The 22215-nt window shown below is 48.6% G+C and overlaps 1 protein-coding gene across 3 annotated transcripts in view; it reads right to left on the minus strand.

Moving 5' to 3' along the window:
- The window catches only part of UBE2V1 (ubiquitin conjugating enzyme E2 V1), a 218502-nt gene that overhangs the window by 117496 nt on the left and 78791 nt on the right, over positions 1-22215 (minus strand). For all 3 annotated transcript variants that reach the window (XM_078652032.1, XM_078652030.1, XM_078652031.1), the window contains exon 2: positions 6219-6367. In XM_078652032.1, the coding sequence (XP_078508158.1) occupies positions 6219-6367 (149 nt within the window). The remainder of the gene's footprint in view (positions 1-6218; positions 6368-22215) is intronic.

The following is a 22215-nucleotide window of genomic DNA, read 5'->3' on the forward strand; positions in this document are numbered from 1 at the left end:
TGCACGCTTTCACTTCTCAAGCACCCTAAGACAATGGCGGCCGCTTCTTTGAAATGAAATAGGCCTCACATTTACAAGAGTTTGAGCTATTGGCATTGTGAATGACAATGCCTTTTATTTGTGTTAATTATCAAAACAGATAAATAAAAGGTATTTTCATCTACAATGCCAATAGCTTAAACTCTCACAAATGAGACCTACTGCATTGCAAATGCTTGTTTAGACTGACATGAACATGGCAGCCTACCCAACAAACGCTTGCAAAAAAAAACCAAAAGAAACACTAGAAGCCAAAAGGATGGAGGGCAACACACCACACCGACTGTCTTTGCAAGTGTTTGTTTGATTTGGAGAAGTGTCACCAGCAACTAGTTGCTGTTCTAACAGGACATCATTAAGTGTCTGATGCTCTTTTCACCACTGAATGATAGGAGAAAACCGATTGTCTGGTAGTGTGGGGCTCGTTAGGTAGGAGTAGAGTTCATTCTGTGTTGACTCCCTCTGCCCTTCATCTTCCTTCTAATGTTTGCAGTCTTCTAAGGAGGCTTGCACATATTGCTAATGTTTTTTATCAGCTTCTCTGGTGGGAAGTGGGGTTTCTCTTTTGGATCTTTCAATGTCCTCACTGGGCATTCTATGAGTCACTTTAGGAGGTATTCTAGATGTACTTTGCGTGTTGAACTATTATTTTGAAGAAATCCTGCTATTTCAGCCTCAAGATGATTCTTCTTTCTCGCAATGCTGAAAGTATGTTCTTTGTTCCAGTTTGTTCCAATTCTTCCTGTTTAGGTTTTGCTTGCGCTTTGCTTGTAGAATCACATAAACAACAAAAAAATCCTTTAAAAGGGTCTTCGAACCCACCCATTTCTTACCTGTACTTGTCACTGGTTGGCTCCCACATCACTTTTTGCTTACTAACTTCCTACTGGTCAGTGGCTACTCCTGGCCTCCAGCTTTTTCCTGGTCTTTAGAGTCTTTGTCCATGCAGTGGAGCATGGACCAAGTACTGCTTCCTGTGGGAAGTGTCCTTCCACTGGCCAGAAGGCAAGTACACATTTTAGATTTACCAGAATGCACTCTTAACAAGTGCATGCGTCTGCAGTCAGCAACTCATCTCTCCACCTCGGCAGTTTGCCTACCCTGCACTAACCAACCACTGCACCCTTAACACAGTCCACCGACCCCCCCCCCCCCCCAGCCTACCCAAAAAACTAAAATACAAGTTGCGTTTCCAGATCTATTTGGCTTTGTAAATGTTTTTAGACTGTGCTCATAGATAGAACTGTGACGCGCAACTGTTCATATTCCAAACAAAAAAAAAATTGTGGTGGTGACGGTGTGATTACTCAAATGCAAATAAATGCTAGGCAGCAGAAAAAGAGGGTACCTTGCTCTGCCCTTACAGTTTACGCTTCACTACGCCACCAGGGAACAGACCAGCCAGTGAGGGAGTTTAAGTTAGCAGTTTCTGCTCTAATAAAAAAAAAAACTATATTCTGAAGTTGCTTAAAAGTTCCTATTTTTCTGGTTTCTCTACATGGCGAACTTACCCATTTCATGTAGAATAAAATATTGTTCTACTTTTAGAAAATAACTCTTTCATACATGAGGCAATAAGTATTCTGAGGTTTGAGTTAGTTTTGGCTATTAACAGAAACACACTGAGCTCTCCGCTGAGGTACGTTCCTGGGAGAGCACCATCCTGTCCAATATGGGCTCTATGTTGAAACCAGCCTCAGCTTCTACATTTGTTTTATATGCCATGAAAATTCTAACTACGTCTTTAAGTTGATGGAGACTGGAGTTCCAGAGCAGGGAGATCAGAGGAAGATGAAAAGGACCTCAAGCCACAGACTCCGCAGTGGATAGCAGGGCGAGCACCTCCGCAGTATGAGAACAGGCAAACATGGCCCGAGCAAGACCACTAAATTACCAGCTCTTAACCAACAGACCTTCAGAAAGACGCTACATCCTCACTATGAAACAGTCTGCGCATAGCTTCCACTAACTCCACACTACATGTGGCACCTTACGCTTGTCTCCCTGGCAGCGTGGATTTTGGGATTTGTGAAAAATACATATATACCGCTCAGCCCCCTTTTATACTGTCTCTCACCACACCAGATCCCACGACAAAGCCCTGAAATGTATCCGCTCCTTCCTCATCGGCTGAACACAGTCAGACTACCTCCGTTCCTCTCAGAACCTGCAGAGATCAGCTGTGCAGTAGCTCAGGGCTCCTTCCTGAGCCCCATTCTTTTCAACATCTACATGGTCCCATTCGCATTCATCCTCAGGAACAAAGGACTCAACATAGTCTCCTATGCCGACGACACCCAGTTGATATTCTCCCTCTGCAACTAACCCACAGTCTCCAAGAACAACTTTTTGGGCGGGATGAAGAACAGCTGCCTCAAGTACAATTCAGAGAAGAACTAAGTCCTCATCATGGGCTCCATCCCGACTGCCTGGGACGACTCCTGGTGGCCCGCAGCACTTGGAAGACACACACAAAATCATCCTATACTCCTCGCTCACCATGAGCTGCCAGATCAACACAGTCTCAACACCCAGCTTACACACGCTATGCCTGCTCCGAAAGATCTTTAAGTGGATCCACACTGAGTCCAAAAAGACAGTCACCCACACACTCAGCAGCGGCAGAATCGACTAAGTAACACACTCTACGCCGGCATCACTCAAACCCCTCAAGACACTGCAGAACATTCAGAACACCACCGCCAGACGCATCCTCATTATCCCCTGCCGCAGCAACATCATCAGTTACCTGAAAAACCGCCACTGGCTCCCAGTTAACAAACACATCAATTTCAAGCTCCTCACATATGCCTACAAAGCCCTACATGACGCAGGACCTGCAAATCTTAACCACCACCTTGCATTCCATGCACCCACCAGAGACCTCCACTCCGGCCAACTGGCACTCGCTTCCATCCTACATATTCGCAAGACCACAACCAGAAAAGTTTCTTCTCCTACCTTGCAGCAAAGACCTGGAACACCCTGCCTCTCCACCTCAGGCAATCACGGTCACTGGGCCTGGCTCTACGACTAAACCACATCGCCTTCGACAGACCAGCAGCCCCCCACCCCCTCTACCAGGGCCATGAGACCCTTACGGGTGAGTATCATTTACAAGCCACCTTATTGAACGATTGATTGGTGGGCACTGGGGGACTGTCAGAAGTCTGAGGGAAAACTGGAAGATAAAGTACAGTTTGTTTGCTTGTCCATGGTGCAAAACTCAGGAAGTACTGGGTGAAACCACTGCTTCTGAAAAATGCCATTTACAATAGGAAAGAGCATGTCTAGTAGACCTGGCCAACTGGATGAAATGTAGTTGTTTGCAATTAAATGCAGGAAAACCCGACATTTTGGTAGTAGGCAAACAACCTTTTATCTGGACCCATACTTAGGGGTCTCCTAAATTAGGGCTGACTTGGTTCCTAAACTTGAGATAAAAAACCTAGGGGTGTGGTTTGATACTACACTGTCTTTTGATGAACAAATCTCAGTCCTGGCCGACACTTGCTATGGCATGTTGAAGACTCTGCGTAAAATCCTAGATTTGCTACCACAGGCAGCAAAAAAAAAAAATCATCATCCAGGCAGTGATTGTTTCCTGCTTGGATTATAGCAATGTTTTATATCGTGGGGCTATAAAGGCAGAATGAGAATGTTGCAGGGAGTACAGAATACCACAGCCCATAAGTTACTTAACATCCCGAGACTCTCCCTTTTAGGGGTGGCTCTTGCAGAACTACACTGGCTCCCCGTACAGGAGGACAGTGTGACTTTCAAAGCCCTATGATTCTGCCACAGAATTTTAAATGAGAAAGGCCCTAGCTATCCATTTTCTTTGATTACACCTTATAAGCCTATTAGGAGCATTAATTCTTTGGGTTCTGCAAGCTGGTTATCCCAAAAGCGCAAAGAGCGCAGTTGGGAGGAAGATTGCTTGGTTTTCTTGCAGCAAATATTTGGAACCAACTGCCGCTGGATCTCAGGATACAGCCCTCAGAAGGGCTGTTCCGTAGGAAGTTAAAAACTTGTTTTTTCAGGCTATCCAAGACCATTTTAACGGTGATGCAGCTGGTTGAGTTTTTTGCTTCTGATGAGGAGGAAGAATTCTTAGACCGGAGACACTCCGTTGGAGTAACCAGGCGCTTTATAAACTTCTAATCTACTAGCCACGGCCTTAGGCCTTTTTTCTGTAGCGAGTGTCCAATTCCTCGATGAATTCACCAGATTGTTACTGAAGACATCATGATTCACTGACCAGCTGAGCTTATGCTGAAAAGCTTACACCTCATTAATGCACTTCATTTATAAAGTTGCAGAGAATTATTAATTACCAAGGTCCATACTTGCTTATCAACGATAATCAAACTGCCACAATTCAACACAGTAGCTCACAACAGTAAGTGAAGTTTATATCTAGAACAGAAATCTATAAAACCCTCAAATACATATCAAATGCTAATTTCCCATATTTGATGCAGGTGGTAGGATGTTCACCAATTGAACTCCTATCAAAGTACATGCTTATTGTTGTGCAGACAAATGTTCAAGGGATACATACATCAGTCCAAACTAATTTCTTTCACAAACTTTAAGGAGGAACTTTATAAACGTGGCTTCTTAGAATCAGTTTCATGAAAGGTGAGGGAGAGGTGTGGTGCAGCGGGCAGGGGGGTTGACCCCGGAGCACGGGGCTCACGGTTCGATACCCAGCACAGGAGGCAGCTCAGCCCAGCACCCTATGACTCTGGGCAAGAGCTCGCTTGATCTCCCCGACGGCCCCCAGCGCCGTGAGACCCTTAGCGGTGATTAGTTTACGCACTACAAATACCAGGTTATTATTTAAGGATCCAACAACCACAATAGCTAAATTCAACATAGGAAACTCGAAATGCTCATAAACCATGCTCTTGAGAAATAAATTCCCCAATTTGACAACAATGCTCACGGATTCAAACCTCAAGTCAAATGGTGAGGTTAAATTGTAAGTGTGGTGATTGGATTACTCCATTCGCGCTGTTTGGGCCAGATTAGCTGTGACGTTGTATTACTCTATATATCGATTTTCCCCTACAGCACTCGTGTTTCAGTATTGGCTGTCTTGGGCATTACTTTTTTTCATAACCTTGTTCTTGCCTTTATATGCATTTCATAAACTACTGTATTTCGTATGGATAAAAAAAAAAAAAAACTTAAGCTTTTCGAAAACATAAGAAAATTATTGCTCTTAACCTAATAGCCATCCTTTTCCATGCAGGGACCTCGCACATGCATCTTCCAGAAAAGGGTTACTAAACAGATATTTCCGCTCCACGCCTAGGCTTTCATGCCTCGGCAGTGAACACTACCCCAAGGCCAGTGCAAGGTCTCATTTAGCTAACATTTTTAATGAGCAGCCGTTTAGCATTTGCTTTAAGAGGCAAGACAGGTGAGCTGGTCGCAGAGCAGGACACAGGTTCACGCTCCTCCAAGAACAGAATTAGGGCATATGAGACTCTAGAGTAGCAAACTGTTGCACTCCAAGGGAGGTAAATGTAAACAGTTGAACAACAAAACTATGAATATTTTATGCCACATGAAAAAAAATATATAAAGAAAATTCTAGAGGAATAGCCATAATGGTGCCCATGGAGTCACAAATGAAAATGCTGCTAAGTGCCAAATTTTAACAGCCTGAAGGTAAAACCACAGAGTTAGAAGCAAAGGGACAATACAGGTGGTCTCCACAAAAGAGGATGGCGGCGAGCAATCAATCACTTGTACAGTTGCCCAGGCAGGATGTTTAATTCAGAATCGGGTGTTCTTGGAATTTTGAAATAAGTATCTATTCTTGCCATCTATAGAAATAGCAAAAGTCCGACGTGAACACAAGTGAGGAACTAACTCTAGTAGCTTTTCCCAGAAAGATTAACTTTACAATCTCGTTACTAAAGGCATGCCGCACTTTGAAGCACCAGAGCTTGCACTGTAGCATTTAACATCAGATATGCAGATTATCAGAAAAAAGGACAAGAGATTTTATCCACAATTGATTTAAAAACAATTCTCAATTACATTTTTCGTAATATTTGTAGAGCTCCATTTGATTTCACATAAAAAATGTAAACCTATAATTAAAATGTTCTGATGTACAATGCTTATTTCAACGGCCATGCAATGAGTATTATGAAACTTACTCTTGGGGGTCCTATAATCATTCCTGTCCACCTTGTGAGCGTCATATCTTCATCGTCTTCAAGGCCCCAGCTAACTGTTCCATCTCCAACGCCTTTCTGGCCATCCTCAAGTTCTTCCAACAGTCGAAAATTGCGAGGAACCTTTACACCTGCAGCAGAAGTGAAAGTTAACACTGATAACTTTAACATTTACTTTCTGAAACAAAGCTTAACAAAGGCGCTCACATGACAGAAATAACATAACAGTAATAATGGAAATTATATGAAATGCCCGATCATTACCAATCTTGATGAGCCACTTGCTTCCCCCACAACGCACAGCCACCTACGTGGTGCCAGCCTCTTTCTAGTGCCTACTAAAGGGCAACACTTCCACAAGCACATACAAGTGGCATGAAGTAGGAATGAACATGATTTAAAAAGTAGAGTCTTATTTAGGGAACATATTAACAATGATCCAATAGGTTTGTAAGCATTATGACAATAAATAAGGTGCATAAAACGGAATCTTCCACACGAAATCAGAAAGTTGACGGACCAGAGATTACACTTAGTTGCAATCAATGCTGAAATGCATTCACTGCAAATGCAATCTGTCACAATACTTAGATATTGTTCTACACAAACTCTCCAACTTTCTTTGACCACACAAATAAACAATAGCCAAAATACTGCAGTACAGATCCATGGTAAACAATAATCGTTACTGAGATTTGATTGACATAGTCCAGAACATGTGGGCAGTTGAAAGAACATTTCAAATGAACTGCATATCCCAGAATCCTAACTGGTAGAAATGGTGACAAGCCAATCTAAAACCGGTCAATCAGGAAACGATGTACATGTGAACAAGACCCCAGTCAAATGCATTGTTATAATTCTGTTGCACCGAGCTTGAATAAAAAAACAGTTAAAAACCCAAGCATTGACAATGCAATAGGTCGCTCCTTTGATTAAGTTAAAGTCATTTGCTTTGCTAATGGTATTGTATAGCTAAGCAAATGGCTTTAACTTAATAAAAGGCATCGAAACGGGTCTCTATCGGGCTCAGTTTTGTGCCCTGGCACAGGCGGGACATTTTTTTTGTAACTGCAGTGACAGCAGGCACATCATGTGCGCATGCTCACACTGATCACTTCTCACTAGTGGAGAAGTTACGGCATGACGTCATGCCAGGTGAGAGTTGTAGGGGAAGGGAAATCCTTTAAAGAGTTATTTTCTCTAACTTCAAATTAACCCTGCAGCCGAGAAGAGTAAGTATTGCTTATATAAATGTCCTAGTACAACTCCTTCAAATAAATAAAGAGGTATCACAAACAAAATAGCTTCCCAGACAACAAAATCAAACAGTCGTGTATCTTGATTGTAGTTACAGTAAATCTTTTATTGAGAATCACTTGTCCTTTTTAAAATCACCACACAATTGCATGCCAACACGTTTCATCCCTCTTGGGACTTCTTCAGGGCTTGTTCAGGTTCTGTTTCTGATGTTGAATTTAAGTATGGCTCCAAGCCAACCTTAACAGCAACGTTGGTGAAACTGTGTATTGGTATTGGTCTTAACGTTGTCGGTATTATATCGTTATTTCTCTCGACACCAAAGTCGATCTTATATTACAATGATTACGAGGGAACCATTATTTGAAATTGCGAGATCACTTATAATTTTGTTTCGATAATCCGGGATAAATGACCGGACGCATCTCATGTGCTACCTATTATAAAAATGATAAAAATATCCCTGTTATCCGTATGTTTAGTGGCCTTTTTCAAATAACCGTATCGTCCAGTGGCTAGGTATGTTCAAGCAACTTCAAAGTATTATTAATGCAGAATCAGATCCTCTGCATGGCCACGGTCAACTTGTGTCTCCAAAATATAGAAAGTAATTTTCTCTATGGATTTCCCTTCTCTTTTTGAAACTGAGGAGCAGCAACATTGTTGTGGTGTCACCAGGGCTTTAAGTGGGAGCTTTTTCAATATTATATACAAGCCATATTTGCTGCTTATTTATCTAATGTAACTAACAACCATTAACAAAGCCAATAGTCCTGACTTGTTGTAGGTATGAGGTTACTTGTATCATATAGCTGGATGCTATGACAAACAGCAAAATACAAGTTGGCGGCACACTGTGCTAAGTACAGATTTTTAATTTACGAGTTTAAGCCACACCCTTAATTACATTGGCCACGCCCCTCTGAGAGACCCCCCCCCCTTCCCCCTGTTTTTTCATCTCACTTAAAGCCCGATTGAAAGCACTTTCAAATACGTGAGTTCAGAATACCAGCTGTACGAAAAACGATTGCATTTTATTTAATAGATTGCAATGCTGCTTTATAATAATCTGGGCCAGATACAGGGTTAAAACAACAATAGTTTTGCCTCTTGGCTCACTGATGACAATGTCACCATATGGGGGGGAGGGGGCATTATTGGTTCCATGTTCAAAGCTACAGTTTTTATTAATTACTTCTAAATGCAGTGTTATAATGTGAAGTTATCATCTCAAACCTTTATCACGCTTTTTAACTCTGAAGAGACTATAGAATATTTTACGCGATGTTTGTTGCATGGGTTACTTAGCACGAGTTTTCACAGCTCGGCTGGTGCACGGCTCTGAGAGCCGAGCCAGGATCTTGGCTCGGCTCTCCCTGTTAATTTGTTAGTTCACCCACCTCTAAGACCTGCACGAGTATTCTCACTTCCAACGTCTTGTTTCTTTATTCTCATAAAACGCAAAACCCCATTAGAGCCAGGAAGGCTGGTACCCTTTCTGTCTGAGTCATCGTCAGTGCTATAGTACAATGATATGCGAGCCACAACCTTCCCAGCAGCCACGTGCGCGGGTAATGAACTGGCTGGCCTGTCTCCTTTGTGGGCCCTGTGCACCCGTTCCACAGGTGCAACCGCCACTCAGCGTTTCTATGGAAATACGCAGCACTCAAACCCGAAGAGCGTGTCGGCCTGCCCACCAGCAAGTGTTTGTCAGTATGGATGGAGGCATGTGCCTCTCTGTGAGGGTACCTATGAGTGCCTGGCTGTAAGCTTTTTCTGGCAGCAACTGTGTGGGGATGTGGGAGACTTACAGACTAAGAGTAAAAGGAAAAGATAAAGTGACAAAGAGAAAAAGAGGATAAAGAAGGAGACAGAGCGCGAGAGCGAAATATATAGAGAGTCTGTGATCGCGTGCGAGTTTGCAGTCCGTCATATGCCCACTGATTACTGACATAAATCATTCAGGTAAAGGAACGTGCCAGGCCGCCGCACTCACCTGCGCGCGCAGAACTGCACCACTGACGGATGTTGTATGAAGGACGCGCATTCATCCCCGTGACCATAGACAACTTCCTCATCAACTTACACGTACACCAGGCAGGATAGAGTAGGTGTGGGTGGCCAGCACTCACAGAGGCAGCGGTAAATATTCCCTTCCGAGGACCACTCGTACAATGACAAAAATCATCATTGTGGCGTGGCACATTTGTCATGGTGACATGGACACTCGTTTAAAAGGAAAAACAAAAGTTCTCCACACAAGAAAGTGACCATGAATTACGAATGTGCCCCTATCACCGACCTGTTGACTTGAGACCCAGGGCATCTGGATATTACGTGGCCCGGCTCCTCCCCTCCGCCATTTGTCAAAATCAAATTCCCTTCGGAGCAGGAGTACATTTTCTGTCTAAAGGGGGAGTCTATATAAGCAGGTCACACACTAAGCGGACGCTGCACTTAAAACAAGCATTTGCAATGAAATCGGTCTGATTGCATTGCAAAGGCTTAAGTTTAAAACTGAGCGCGGCACCGCTTCACAGACACTGCGCTCGGTTACCTTTATATATTTCTTAACTTTAACACTGAGCGCGGTGTCCTTGAAGCGAGCGTTGCGCTCAGTGCTAAAGTTAAGAAATATATAAATAATCAGAGCGCTGTGTCCGTGAAGAGGCGCCACACTCAGTTTAAAGTTAAAAATCGCCCCAGCCGGAATGACAAAAAAGTGTCTTCACCCTGTAATTAAAGGAGCTATAAACACGCCACCAGTAAACGATCCAATCCCGGTGGCCGGGGCCAAAATGAGACAAAGCGGCAACAAGGAGGGACTAAGAAGCCTTCTTTTCTATCGTGAGCCTGCGTTTTTCATGCAGCCAGCGAATGAGGAAAATGGGCAGGGCTTCAACTCCGCCTCGAGGGCTTCGGAATCTATTGATTTCAAGAAGCCCTCGTATGACGAGAGCAGCTCACGTCAGGTCGAGACCTAAAAATGGCTAATCGTGAGCTGCCTAATTTACAACTAAGGTGTGTGTGGGTATGGAATATATATATATATATATATATATATATATATATATATATATATATATATATGTTGGACTTTGGCCCTTAGGGCAGGTTCACCCCTAGACTTTTTGCTTGAAATGGTGACCTGGAGATGGTGATTTTTGGATTCTGCGCACTTTCACTGTGTCCCAGTGGAAAGTGCGTGCGCACTCTGAGTGCATGTGCTGAGCTAGGCCTGCCCGCCCATAGGAATGCATGGGGAATGTATGTGTCCCTGGTAGTTCCTGATGCGTGGGGTGTACAGGCTTGAGTCTGGTATGTGTGAACTCGTGTGAGTGAATGCTGCGCAACGGTGTATGCAGCATGTATGTGTCTAGTAGGGAAGCGCCATTTCTAGACATGGCTGTACGTGTGCTGTGAGGGTGCTGGCGTGTGATTGGCTGGAGCTGGCTGGCATGCCAGGCTCCAGGAAGTCTGGATGGGTCTGCCCGGTGGTGAGTGGGAGATCTGCATGAGTAATGTGTGGGAGGAGTGTACCTGTGTCCTGGATGGGCTGGGTTTTCCCCACACAATGCTGGCTCCGCCCCCCTGTGGTTTGTCTAATGACCCAAGCCCTGCCAGTGAATAGAGAGGGTGGTTGAGGTAAACAGAGTACTCAAGAACCAGCTGCGACTGGTTCCGCCCCCACTCTACACCCTTGAACAAAGGAATGCACTGTATAAAAATGGGGCTGTGTCCCCACTGAAGGGGTTCTCTTCCAGGATCCTGAGGGGGCTGCTGTTGCTGCTGCTGGGCCAGAGGACCGCCACTTGGGGTGTCTCCCTGCCTGGAGACCCAGTGTGCTGGCTCTGGGCCCAGCCTTGCCCCCCTGCCTACCAAGGAGGACTTCTGCTGGGCTTATTAGCCCCTAGCGCCTGGGAGCGCTTTTTATTGACTTTTGGCGCTTGAGGGCGCTTTGCTGTGACCCAGCGCTTAATAGCGCTTGAAATTGCCATTTGAGCGCAGGGAGCGCTTTAAATTTCATTTGGCGCTTGAGAGCGCTCTGGGTGCTTTTTCCTGCTCTATTTGCCAATTTGGAAGCCCCTGGCGAGTGCCCACCTCGCCAGGGACTGTGCCGCTATTGTCGTGGCCATAGCGAGAGCCCACCTCGCCTGCTATCTAAATTGGAGGGTTCACCGCCGCTGCCCGGAGTTTGCCTCGAGGGCCCGCCTCCCGACCGAGGGCCGCGCTGCCATTGGCGGCCCCCAGTCACCGGAAGTCAGGCAGGCTGTAGCGGGACAACAGGAAGTCCCGTCCTGCCCCGGCCCCCAGGAGGAGAGAGACCCAGCGAGGAGCAGCGCGAGAAGAAGAAGCCGGCACCTGTCCCCCCCGAGGCTCCAGGAAAGTGAGGAGAGCCCCGGGGAGAGGGGAAGCGCCGGCGGAGCAGAGACGCCGCCGAGACCCAGCGCGACGGCGGGAACCCGGTGAGTGCATCCAAAGGAGAGGGGGGTGTCGGGGCACATTGCCGGTGCCCGCCCCGCCCCTCCCGTGCAGGCCTTAGTGCTGAGAGGCCCGTGGGGCCTCCCTTGATCCCGAGTCCCCCGGGAGCGACTCCAACGAGTGGGAGCCTTTTCTTGGAGCCACGAGGTGCCCCGGGGGCACCAGTTGCTTTGCAGAGCCCAGAGAGGCTCGTGAGCCCCACCATTGTGTTTCAGAGCCAGAGAGGCTCTTAGGGGGCATTTCTGGGCAATTCGAGTCCCCAAGAGGGGGACTCCAACTAGAGCCAGAGAGGCTCGAGGCGCTATTTGTTTACCGAGCCCAGAGAGGCTCTAGGGGGCCTGCTGGTTTTGTGAGAGCCCTGAGAAAGGCTCATTGCCCATTTTCGTTTTGAGAGCCCTGAGAGGCTCTGGGGCCCAGTGGTCCTGGAAAGAAGGGCCTGAGAGAGGCTCAGCAGCCCCCTTACTTGTCCAGGAGCCCAGCGAGGCTCCGCAGTGCCACAGTGGTGGTTCTTGAGCCCAGAGAGGCTCCAACGTTGCCCTAACTTTCCCTGCACCAGTTGCCCAGCACTTTGTGGGCAACTGCGACGTTTAGGCCCTGACATTGGGACACAGGGACAGTCACAGGTGGTGACTGATCTAAGTTTTGCGCAATGTTATTTCTTTACACCTCTGAATGTATTGTGATGCATCATGTGTTTTCCTCTTTACACCTCTGAATGAATGTTATGCATTGCATCATGTGTTTTCCTCTTACACCCCTACAGGTATTGTAATACATAGGTGGTTGTTTTCTCCCTAGTACAGGTGGTGCTAGTGAGGTCCTGGTTACCAGTGATTACTGGTTGTGTGCTATTTTGTGCTATATTCTATGTACTAAGTGCTATTTCTGAAAGTGCTACTTCTGATTCCTGACAGTGGTCCAGGTGGCCCTGTCTTGTACATATCCCCTGTAAATTCTGCCCGTGCCTCTGGCACATTGTAAAGTGTGTGTTTTATCTAATGTGTTTTGGTGTAATACAAAGGCTATTTTTATATAACCTTGTGTGGAGTTTCCTTTGTGGTGGGCCTTTGGTTGTTGTTGCTGGGGTGCGTGCGCAAATACTTAACTTACATCGCCTCCAAGTTTAGCCTTGCTGCTCGCGCCACGTTACCTAGAGGGTGAGTAGGGGTTATCTTGGCGTGTAACTCCCTTGCCCTGACTTGGGTGTGGTGGTCTCTGACTGACTTTGGCGAAAGCCCTGGCCAGCCGGGGATCCCATTTCCAACATTGGCGGCAAGCGGCGGGATAAGGATTTGTGTTTGCCTTGTACCTTAGTAGCAGCTGGCTGCACCACAAAACTCTGCATTTAGATGACCACATTTTTAGGGGATTGTATTGTTTTGGAAGTTTCATTATTTTCTTCTCCTGAAGAGTGTCATTTGATTGTGTTCAGTACATTTGTCCCCCGCCCTGCTTCCAGAGTTTGGTACCTGTGTCGCTTTTGGTCAGGTTGAGAAGTCAGGGGTGGTAGAAACTGCCTTACCGATCCGAGGGGAGGGTGTGTGTGGATGAATGGTGTGTTTTTCCTGGACGCATGAGTATGAGTTCTCTTTGATAAGGAGATTGTTGAAGTTTTGGAATTGTGTCCTCTTACTTCAGATTGTTCAGTCCCCTGTGTTGCACGTGTCTGTGAGCATCTTGCCAAGATGGAGTCTGCTTTTAATGTCTGGGGTCTGTTTTTGCATGAACTGAGAGAGTTTTGCGAAGAGAGAGACATTGCAGTGAATGAGTCAGACACCCAGTCCCAACTTAGGGGTAACCTGATCCAATGGCAGAAGGATGACTGGGAGCGTGAGCACAGTGCGGAGAGGGCCCGGGTCTCACACCATGAGGGTGGTGGGTCAGAGGGGAGCCCTGAAGAGTCTGAGGAGGAGGAAGAAGATGATAGCACAGGGACGCCAGCAGAGAGTGAGGACCCCATAGATAGGGAGTCCCTTGCTGGGTCCAGTTTAGGAGGCAGCGCCTCATCCCTTTACCTGTCCCCAGAGGAGCTGGAAGATAGGAGGAGAGAAAGGGAGCACCAGCTGGCTTTAGAGAGGCTCAGGTTGGAGCATGCCCAGGCTATGGCACAGCTGGGCATTAGAAAGCAACAGCTGGAGGTTAAGAAGCAACAGCTGGAGACCGAGAGGGTCTTAGCGCAGGACAGGATAGAGGAGGCTGAGAGGGCCGCCACCAGAGGCAAAGTAGCTCTGGAGGGTAGACTATCCCCTGCGCGCAGTGTTGAGTTTCTGGATCCCCCAGGGAGGGTTGGGTCCAGTGGTGGCAGCTATTTAAATCTCAGTCTAGAAAGTCCCAGTCCCCAGAGTATGGTTCCTGTTTCCCCAGAGGAGGAGAATAGGTTGAGGTTTAGGAACCTTAGGAAACCGTCTCATCAGTCTTGGGAAGACTTTGAGGATGACTGTTGTGAAGCCCTGTGTGATTGGGTACGGGAGCCCACGAAATGTGATTGGGACCTATTGTTCGATATGTTACTCAGAGAGCAGTTGCTCAGTTGTTGTTCACCAGGGTTGCGCCAACACCTGTTAGGGTGTGGATTGTCTGAACCATGTGAGCTGGCAGAGGAAGCAGACCGCTGGGAAGGGACCAGAGGTTCTGTAGAGTCATTGGTGAGTGACTCCAAAAGTAGTGGGTCAGGGATCTTCCAGCCCAGCGTGGTGGAAGAGGCTCAGTGTAGCCCAGCTAGGTCCCTGGTTAGTGAGAAGGGTGTAGGGGCTGACTGCCTGGCTCAGTGGAGCAGGAGTCAGTGGGTGGCTGAGAGCCCCCAGAGGCCCGAAGCCCTGTCTCAGAACCTGGGTGGTTTCTTGAGGGAACACCAGGTTGGGGACCTAGGCTGTCCTGTTAACCCAGTTGAGGAGGATCTCCTAGTGAGTAGAGGACCTGGAGTGTCTGTAACCAGAGCTCCTGTGGTTCTAGAGTCTGGCAGTACCGCTCCGGTAGGGAGGGTACAGGAGTCCAGAGTGAGGAGTGATTGGGGGAGTTCCCCAGTGGAAGGACCAGTGGGTCAGGGACTACCCAGTTGGGCTAGGTTCCCGTGTAGTGACCATGGTAACAACACTTCTGGTCTGGGGGATCTTCACGCACTGTCAGGTGGACAGAGGGCGGGAGATCTGCGCCAGACAGACAGTCACGCAACAGATGTGACATTTGTTAGCCTCAGGGGGATTGCGTGTGAATCCCCAGAAGTCCTGGAGTGCCAGGCAATTGTTCCACCGAAGGTTCTAGACCAGAGGTTGGGAGGCCAGGTTCAGGAGCAGCCTGACCTGAAGGGTAGGACGACTGTACCCAGTGTCCTGACCAGTTCTTCTTCCAGAGGAACTTCTCCAGGTGGGAGAGGGCAGACCTCTGGAAGGGGGTGCAGAGGGTGGGAGAGCCCACCTCTGACCCCGGTGCAACCTGAGTGGATAAGTCCTGGGTTGGAATGGCGTTCTAGGGGTACCCCTCGCAGAGGGAGGAGGAACCCTAGGAGAAGAGGTAGGGGGAGGAGAGCCTTCCCTGAGACTCCTGGTGGTCCGCCTGAGGTTGTAGGCCTTAGGCTGGAGAACCAGTGGCAGTCTAGTCCTGCCTTGCAGACAGGAAGAGTGGAGAATGGCTCCTATGTGCCAGGGGTTACTACCCCCCGCTCTGCGAATTGGCATGGACCAGTGGCACCTGGGTGGCCCAGGGCCTGGTCCTGGCCGCGGACAACTTGGGAGTACCAGTGGGGTAGCCCAGTTGGTCCAGACAGTGTGTTGAGAAGGAATCCCATGGGTTCACCGTGGCATAGAACAGGAGGGTGTCCCTGCAGTTGCGGGCCCGCGTCCGTGTTCTATCGCCCCAAGCAGGGAAGTCCATCACGGTGGTGATTGGTCTCCCCTGCGTTTTGGCTGGAAGGGGGTTATGTTGGACTTTGGCCCTTAGGGCAGGTTCACCCCTAGACTTTTTGCTTGAAATGGTGACCTGGAGATGGTGATTTTTGGATTCTGCGCACTTTCACTGTGTCCCAGTGGAAAGTGCGTGCGCACTCTGAGTGCATGTGCTGAGCTAGGCCTGCCCGCCCATAGGAATGCATGGGGAATGTATGTGTCCCTGGTAGTTCCTGATGCGTGGGGTGTACAGGCTTGAGTCTGGTATGTGTGAACTCGTGTGAGTGAATGCTGCGCAACGGTGTATGCAGCATGTATGTGTCTAGTAGGGAAGCGCCATTTCTAGACATGGCTGTACGTGTGCTGTGAGGGTGCTGGCGTGTGATTGGCTGGAGCTGGCTGGCATGCCAGGCTCCAGGAAGTCTGGATGGGTCTGCCCGGTGGTGAGTGGGAGATCTGCATGAGTAATGTGTGGGAGGAGTGTACCTGTGTCCTGGATGGGCTGGGTTTTCCCCACACAATGCTGGCTCCGCCCCCCTGTGGTTTGTCTAATGACCCAAGCCCTGCCAGTGAATAGAGAGGGTGGTTGAGGTAAACAGAGTACTCAAGAACCAGCTGCGACTGGTTCCGCCCCCACTCTACACCCTTGAACAAAGGAATGCACTGTATAAAAATGGGGCTGTGTCCCCACTGAAGGGGTTCTCTTCCAGGATCCTGAGGGGGCTGCTGTTGCTGCTGCTGGGCCAGAGGACCGCCACTTGGGGTGTCTCCCTGCCTGGAGACCCAGTGTGCTGGCTCTGGGCCCAGCCTTGCCCCCCTGCCTACCAAGGAGGACTTCTGCTGGGCTTATTAGCCCCTAGCGCCTGGGAGCGCTTTTTATTGACTTTTGGCGCTTGAGGGCGCTTTGCTGTGACCCAGCGCTTAATAGCGCTTGAAATTGCCATTTGAGCGCAGGGAGCGCTTTAAATTTCATTTGGCGCTTGAGAGCGCTCTGGGTGCTTTTTCCTGCTCTATTTGCCAATTTGGAAGCCCCTGGCGAGTGCCCACCTCGCCAGGGACTGTGCCGCTATTGTCGTGGCCATAGCGAGAGCCCACCTCGCCTGCTATCTAAATTGGAGGGTTCACCGCCGCTGCCCGGAGTTTGCCTCGAGGGCCCGCCTCCCGACCGAGGGCCGCGCTGCCATTGGCGGCCCCCAGTCACCGGAAGTCAGGCAGGCTGTAGCGGGACAACAGGAAGTCCCGTCCTGCCCCGGCCCCCAGGAGGAGAGAGACCCAGCGAGGAGCAGCGCGAGAAGAAGAAGCCGGCACCTGTCCCCCCCGAGGCTCCAGGAAAGTGAGGAGAGCCCCGGGGAGAGGGGAAGCGCCGGCGGAGCAGAGACGCCGCCGAGACCCAGCGCGACGGCGGGAACCCGGTGAGTGCATCCAAAGGAGAGGGGGGTGTCGGGGCACATTGCCGGTGCCCGCCCCGCCCCTCCCGTGCAGGCCTTAGTGCTGAGAGGCCCGTGGGGCCTCCCTTGATCCCGAGTCCCCCGGGAGCGACTCCAACGAGTGGGAGCCTTTTCTTGGAGCCACGAGGTGCCCCGGGGGCACCAGTTGCTTTGCAGAGCCCAGAGAGGCTCGTGAGCCCCACCATTGTGTTTCAGAGCCAGAGAGGCTCTTAGGGGGCATTTCTGGGCAATTCGAGTCCCCAAGAGGGGGACTCCAACTAGAGCCAGAGAGGCTCGAGGCGCTATTTGTTTACCGAGCCCAGAGAGGCTCTAGGGGGCCTGCTGGTTTTGTGAGAGCCCTGAGAAAGGCTCATTGCCCATTTTCGTTTTGAGAGCCCTGAGAGGCTCTGGGGCCCAGTGGTCCTGGAAAGAAGGGCCTGAGAGAGGCTCAGCAGCCCCCTTACTTGTCCAGGAGCCCAGCGAGGCTCCGCAGTGCCACAGTGGTGGTTCTTGAGCCCAGAGAGGCTCCAACGTTGCCCTAACTTTCCCTGCACCAGTTGCCCAGCACTTTGTGGGCAACTGCGACGTTTAGGCCCTGACATTGGGACACAGGGACAGTCACAGGTGGTGACTGATCTAAGTTTTGCGCAATGTTATTTCTTTACACCTCTGAATGTATTGTGATGCATCATGTGTTTTCCTCTTTACACCTCTGAATGAATGTTATGCATTGCATCATGTGTTTTCCTCTTACACCCCTACAGGTATTGTAATACATAGGTGGTTGTTTTCTCCCTAGTACAGGTGGTGCTAGTGAGGTCCTGGTTACCAGTGATTACTGGTTGTGTGCTATTTTGTGCTATATTCTATGTACTAAGTGCTATTTCTGAAAGTGCTACTTCTGATTCCTGACAGTGGTCCAGGTGGCCCTGTCTTGTACATATCCCCTGTAAATTCTGCCCGTGCCTCTGGCACATTGTAAAGTGTGTGTTTTATCTAATGTGTTTTGGTGTAATACAAAGGCTATTTTTATATAACCTTGTGTGGAGTTTCCTTTGTGGTGGGCCTTTGGTTGTTGTTGCTGGGGTGCGTGCGCAAATACTTAACTTACATCGCCTCCAAGTTTAGCCTTGCTGCTCGCGCCACGTTACCTAGAGGGTGAGTAGGGGTTATCTTGGCGTGTAACTCCCTTGCCCTGACTTGGGTGTGGTGGTCTCTGACTGACTTTGGCGAAAGCCCTGGCCAGCCGGGGATCCCATTTCCAACAATATATATATATATATATATATATAAGTTATTTTTTTTGCACGGCGAGCCTTCCTTGCCCATCAAAATTAGAGTTGCGTTGTCGAACAGACTCATCGAGTCTCGCAATATCCAATACAAAGATGACGGCACTGTGTGCAATTTTTCAATCTTTATTTTCCGCAGCGTTGCGACTGACAAGCAGTCTTGCTCACTGTTAAAAAGATTTCAAAACGCGCCCATTTTTACTGTTAATCTGCACTTTGTAAACATTTAAACAAGTTAACATTCAATTCCATATGTTGCACTTGTGCTCCACTTCATGCTCGAGTGAGCTTTGTTGACTCTGTTACGTCAATCGCATTCACATGCGCTTTAGGTTTCAAGCTCCAGTGAGTTTTGACAACTCCTAAACATTAGGTTACTAATCTTGCTCAAGTGAGCCTTTAGTCCTCACACAAAGAGCAACTTAGTTTGATATACAAATTCTGATGTTAACCTTGTTTCAAAATGTTGCCCAAATGTTTACAGAGTGCAGATTAACGTTGTAACATAGTGGCAATTAATTTTGAATGAAATTACATTTTATGTGTAACACGGTCGACATGTTAAAAACTACAAGTCTGTTTTCATGTGAGTCACAGTTGTAGTTTTAATCAAATGCACGTCATGCACTTTAAAAATGGCCGCGTTTTCCTTTAAGGCGGTCATGAGAGATAGAGCCCAGAATAGACTGGCAGAGAGGAATCGGGACACCCAGAGAGCTGGAGATGATGGAGACCCAGATACTGGCACTGGAAAGGGATTATCAGGATAGCAGAGACTTGACGACGTTTCGGAAACTAACTGATGCGCAAAGACACTATAGAGACGTGATGACGAGAGAGGCCAAAACACAGGCAATGGCAACGCTACATCGCCTGTACGATGTGGGGGACAAGTCTGGCAAATTGCTGGCCTGGCTAAGTAGGAAAGAGAAGGGCGCGCGGTGGATTGATCAAGTTAGAGACGACCGTGGAACCTCGCAGTGACAGATGGCCAGTTTGCGGAGGCATTTGCTACGCATTACCGACAATTCTATGCAGGGAGAGAGCTGGCAACGCAGGAGGAGGCTATGTCCTATATGGAGCACATAGAGCTCCCGGGACTGGCAGACGCAGACATACAAGATTTAGAAACCCCACTTACACTCGAAGAAGTTAAGAAGGCCATAGCTAAGTTACGTGGGGGGAAAGTCCCAGGCCCGAATGGATTCCCGGCAGAGTTCTTCAAAAAAACAAAAGACCACCTGGCCCACCACCTACTTGGGCTGTTTGAGGACGCGGCACAAACAGGAAAACTCCCTCCAGACCTGCGCATGGCCACGATTATCCCAATAGTCAAAGAGGGCAAGCCGCCAGAGGATTGCTCCTCTTATCGGCCCATATCTCTATTGAACATCGAAGTCAAACTATTGGCAACTGTATTAGCACTTAGACTGCGAAGGGTGATCCCGGACTTGGTCCATCTGGACCAGACTGGGTTCCTGCCGGGTAGGGCCACCAGATTTAATCTACGAAGGACTCATAACTGGCTGCAGGAGGTAGGTACACGGCGGGACCCCCACTGGTTCATTCGCTTGACACGGAAAAAGCGTTTGACGCTGTGCACTGGACATTCCTGGAAGGTGTTCTGGTCCGCTTAGGTTTTGGCCCGCAATTCAGGCAGTGGATATGGGGTTCTGTCACAGGATTTCCAAGTACAGAGGCGAACAAGACAGGGGTGCCCTCTGTCCCCATTGCTTTTCACGCTGACAATAGAAGTGCTGGCAGCGGTGGTTCGACAACACCCGGAGATCAGAGGTTTCAAGGTAGGCCCCCCGAGAGGTGGCAGAGGAAAAAATATCATTACACGCGGACGATGTCCTACTATATGTTACACATCCGGAGACAACGATACCGGTGCTCTTCTCAGAGCTAGAACGCTATGGAGCGCACTCGGGATATAAGATTAATTGGCATCGGTCATATATGACCCTAGTGGCAGGGAACAGTGGACGAACCTCCCGGGCAGGCTACAGATGACAGTGGAGGGGTTCGTAAATGTAAATGTAAATGTAGTTGAGCTTATATAGCGCACAGCTACCCGCAAAGCAGGTGTCCCGGCGCTTGCTTAGGGAACCCTTCCTGATATTCCCCTGTGAGATAGCAGGGTATCCACAAGGTGAAAGTCAGGCATCCCGCCACGAGGGGCCGTTGTGGAGATTAAGCAAGCTGTTGCCCAGAGTCGCAGAGTGTGAACCCGTGAGTCGAGGAGGCACCGGGGTGAGAATTATCGAGTCCGTGGAATTTTTAGCCCAAGACCCGCCGGGGCGGGGAATTGAACCCTGGTCCAGGACCGATCTCAGATTCCGGGTCTGCCGCCTCTAACCCCTGAGCCACACTTCTCCACCTTACCTTGGAGTGTTTGTCACAATGGACAGGAAACACTTGTGCGATAGAAATGTCAGGCGGGTAGTGCGCAACTTTGTAGAAGACTCGACCAGATGGAGGCTACTGCCCTTGACGCTTCTGGGTCGCGCGGCCATGTTAAAATGGTGATGCTACCTAAACTCCTATATGCGTTCCAAAACGAATACTACCCTCTCCCAAGACGGGTGTTCCTAGATATAAATTCAGAAGTCCCCTCCTTTTTGTGGCTAGGTAAACAGCCTAGAATAGCATTGTTGACCCTGCAGAGACACCAATATAGCGGAGGGATTTCTCTCCCCAATGTTGAGGCTTACTACTGGCCAGAGCACCTGATAACGATAAACGATTGGGTCCATGCCTCGGCCACTCACCCCACATATGCCCTGGAAAAGAGTGCTATGGGTAACCATCCATATACCTACTATTAATATGGGGGTCAAGGGAAGGGTCGGCTATTGCCGGCCACTAGACTGATGCTGATAATTTGGAATAGGGCGACCAGGACCATAGGGTGGGAGCAAAAGCTCACTAGACAAACGCCACTATGGCATTGTACCTGGCTGAGGGAACTGAATAAATCGAAAGGATTCAAGAAATGGGACGATATAGGTATATCAACCATAGGGGACGTGACTGTAGGAGGCGGCTTAAAATCATTCCAGGCTATGAGGACAGAATTTGGACTGCTCCCCACGCAATACTTAAAGTATGCTCAGTAGCGTCGTGCCTGGCGGGCAGAGGGGATACCAGAGGGTACCCTTCCCGAGTATGCCCCCCTGGAGGGTAGGCTACTACAAGAACACATACCTGAAAGGGCAGTATCACTCACATACAGGACTATTATGAATAACATGCCGGATGGTCTGGACACTCTTAGAGCTAAATGGGAGGGAGATGTAGAAGAGATGGATTTGGTAGATTGGGACACAGTGCTTATGCATCCGAGGGAGGTGGCCATTAAGTCCCGGCTGAGACTCATACAATTTAATGTACTGCATATCACTTACTTTGATAGGGTACGACTATACAAAATGGGGAAGATAGGAGATACGAACTGCCTCAGATGCGGCCAGGAAGAGGGAGTTTTTTTCCATATAATCTGGTCCTGCCCAAGGATACAAACATACTGGGAGGGGATACTGAAAGAATTGGTAGCGGTACTGGAATCCCCTTTGCACATGGACCCCAGGCTAGTCCTACTAGGCATGACTAATGATATAGATTTGGCGCGCCC

This window comes from Lissotriton helveticus, chromosome 7 (genome assembly GCF_964261635.1).
Source record: "Lissotriton helveticus chromosome 7, aLisHel1.1, whole genome shotgun sequence".
Taxonomy (NCBI): domain Eukaryota; kingdom Metazoa; phylum Chordata; class Amphibia; order Caudata; family Salamandridae; genus Lissotriton; species Lissotriton helveticus.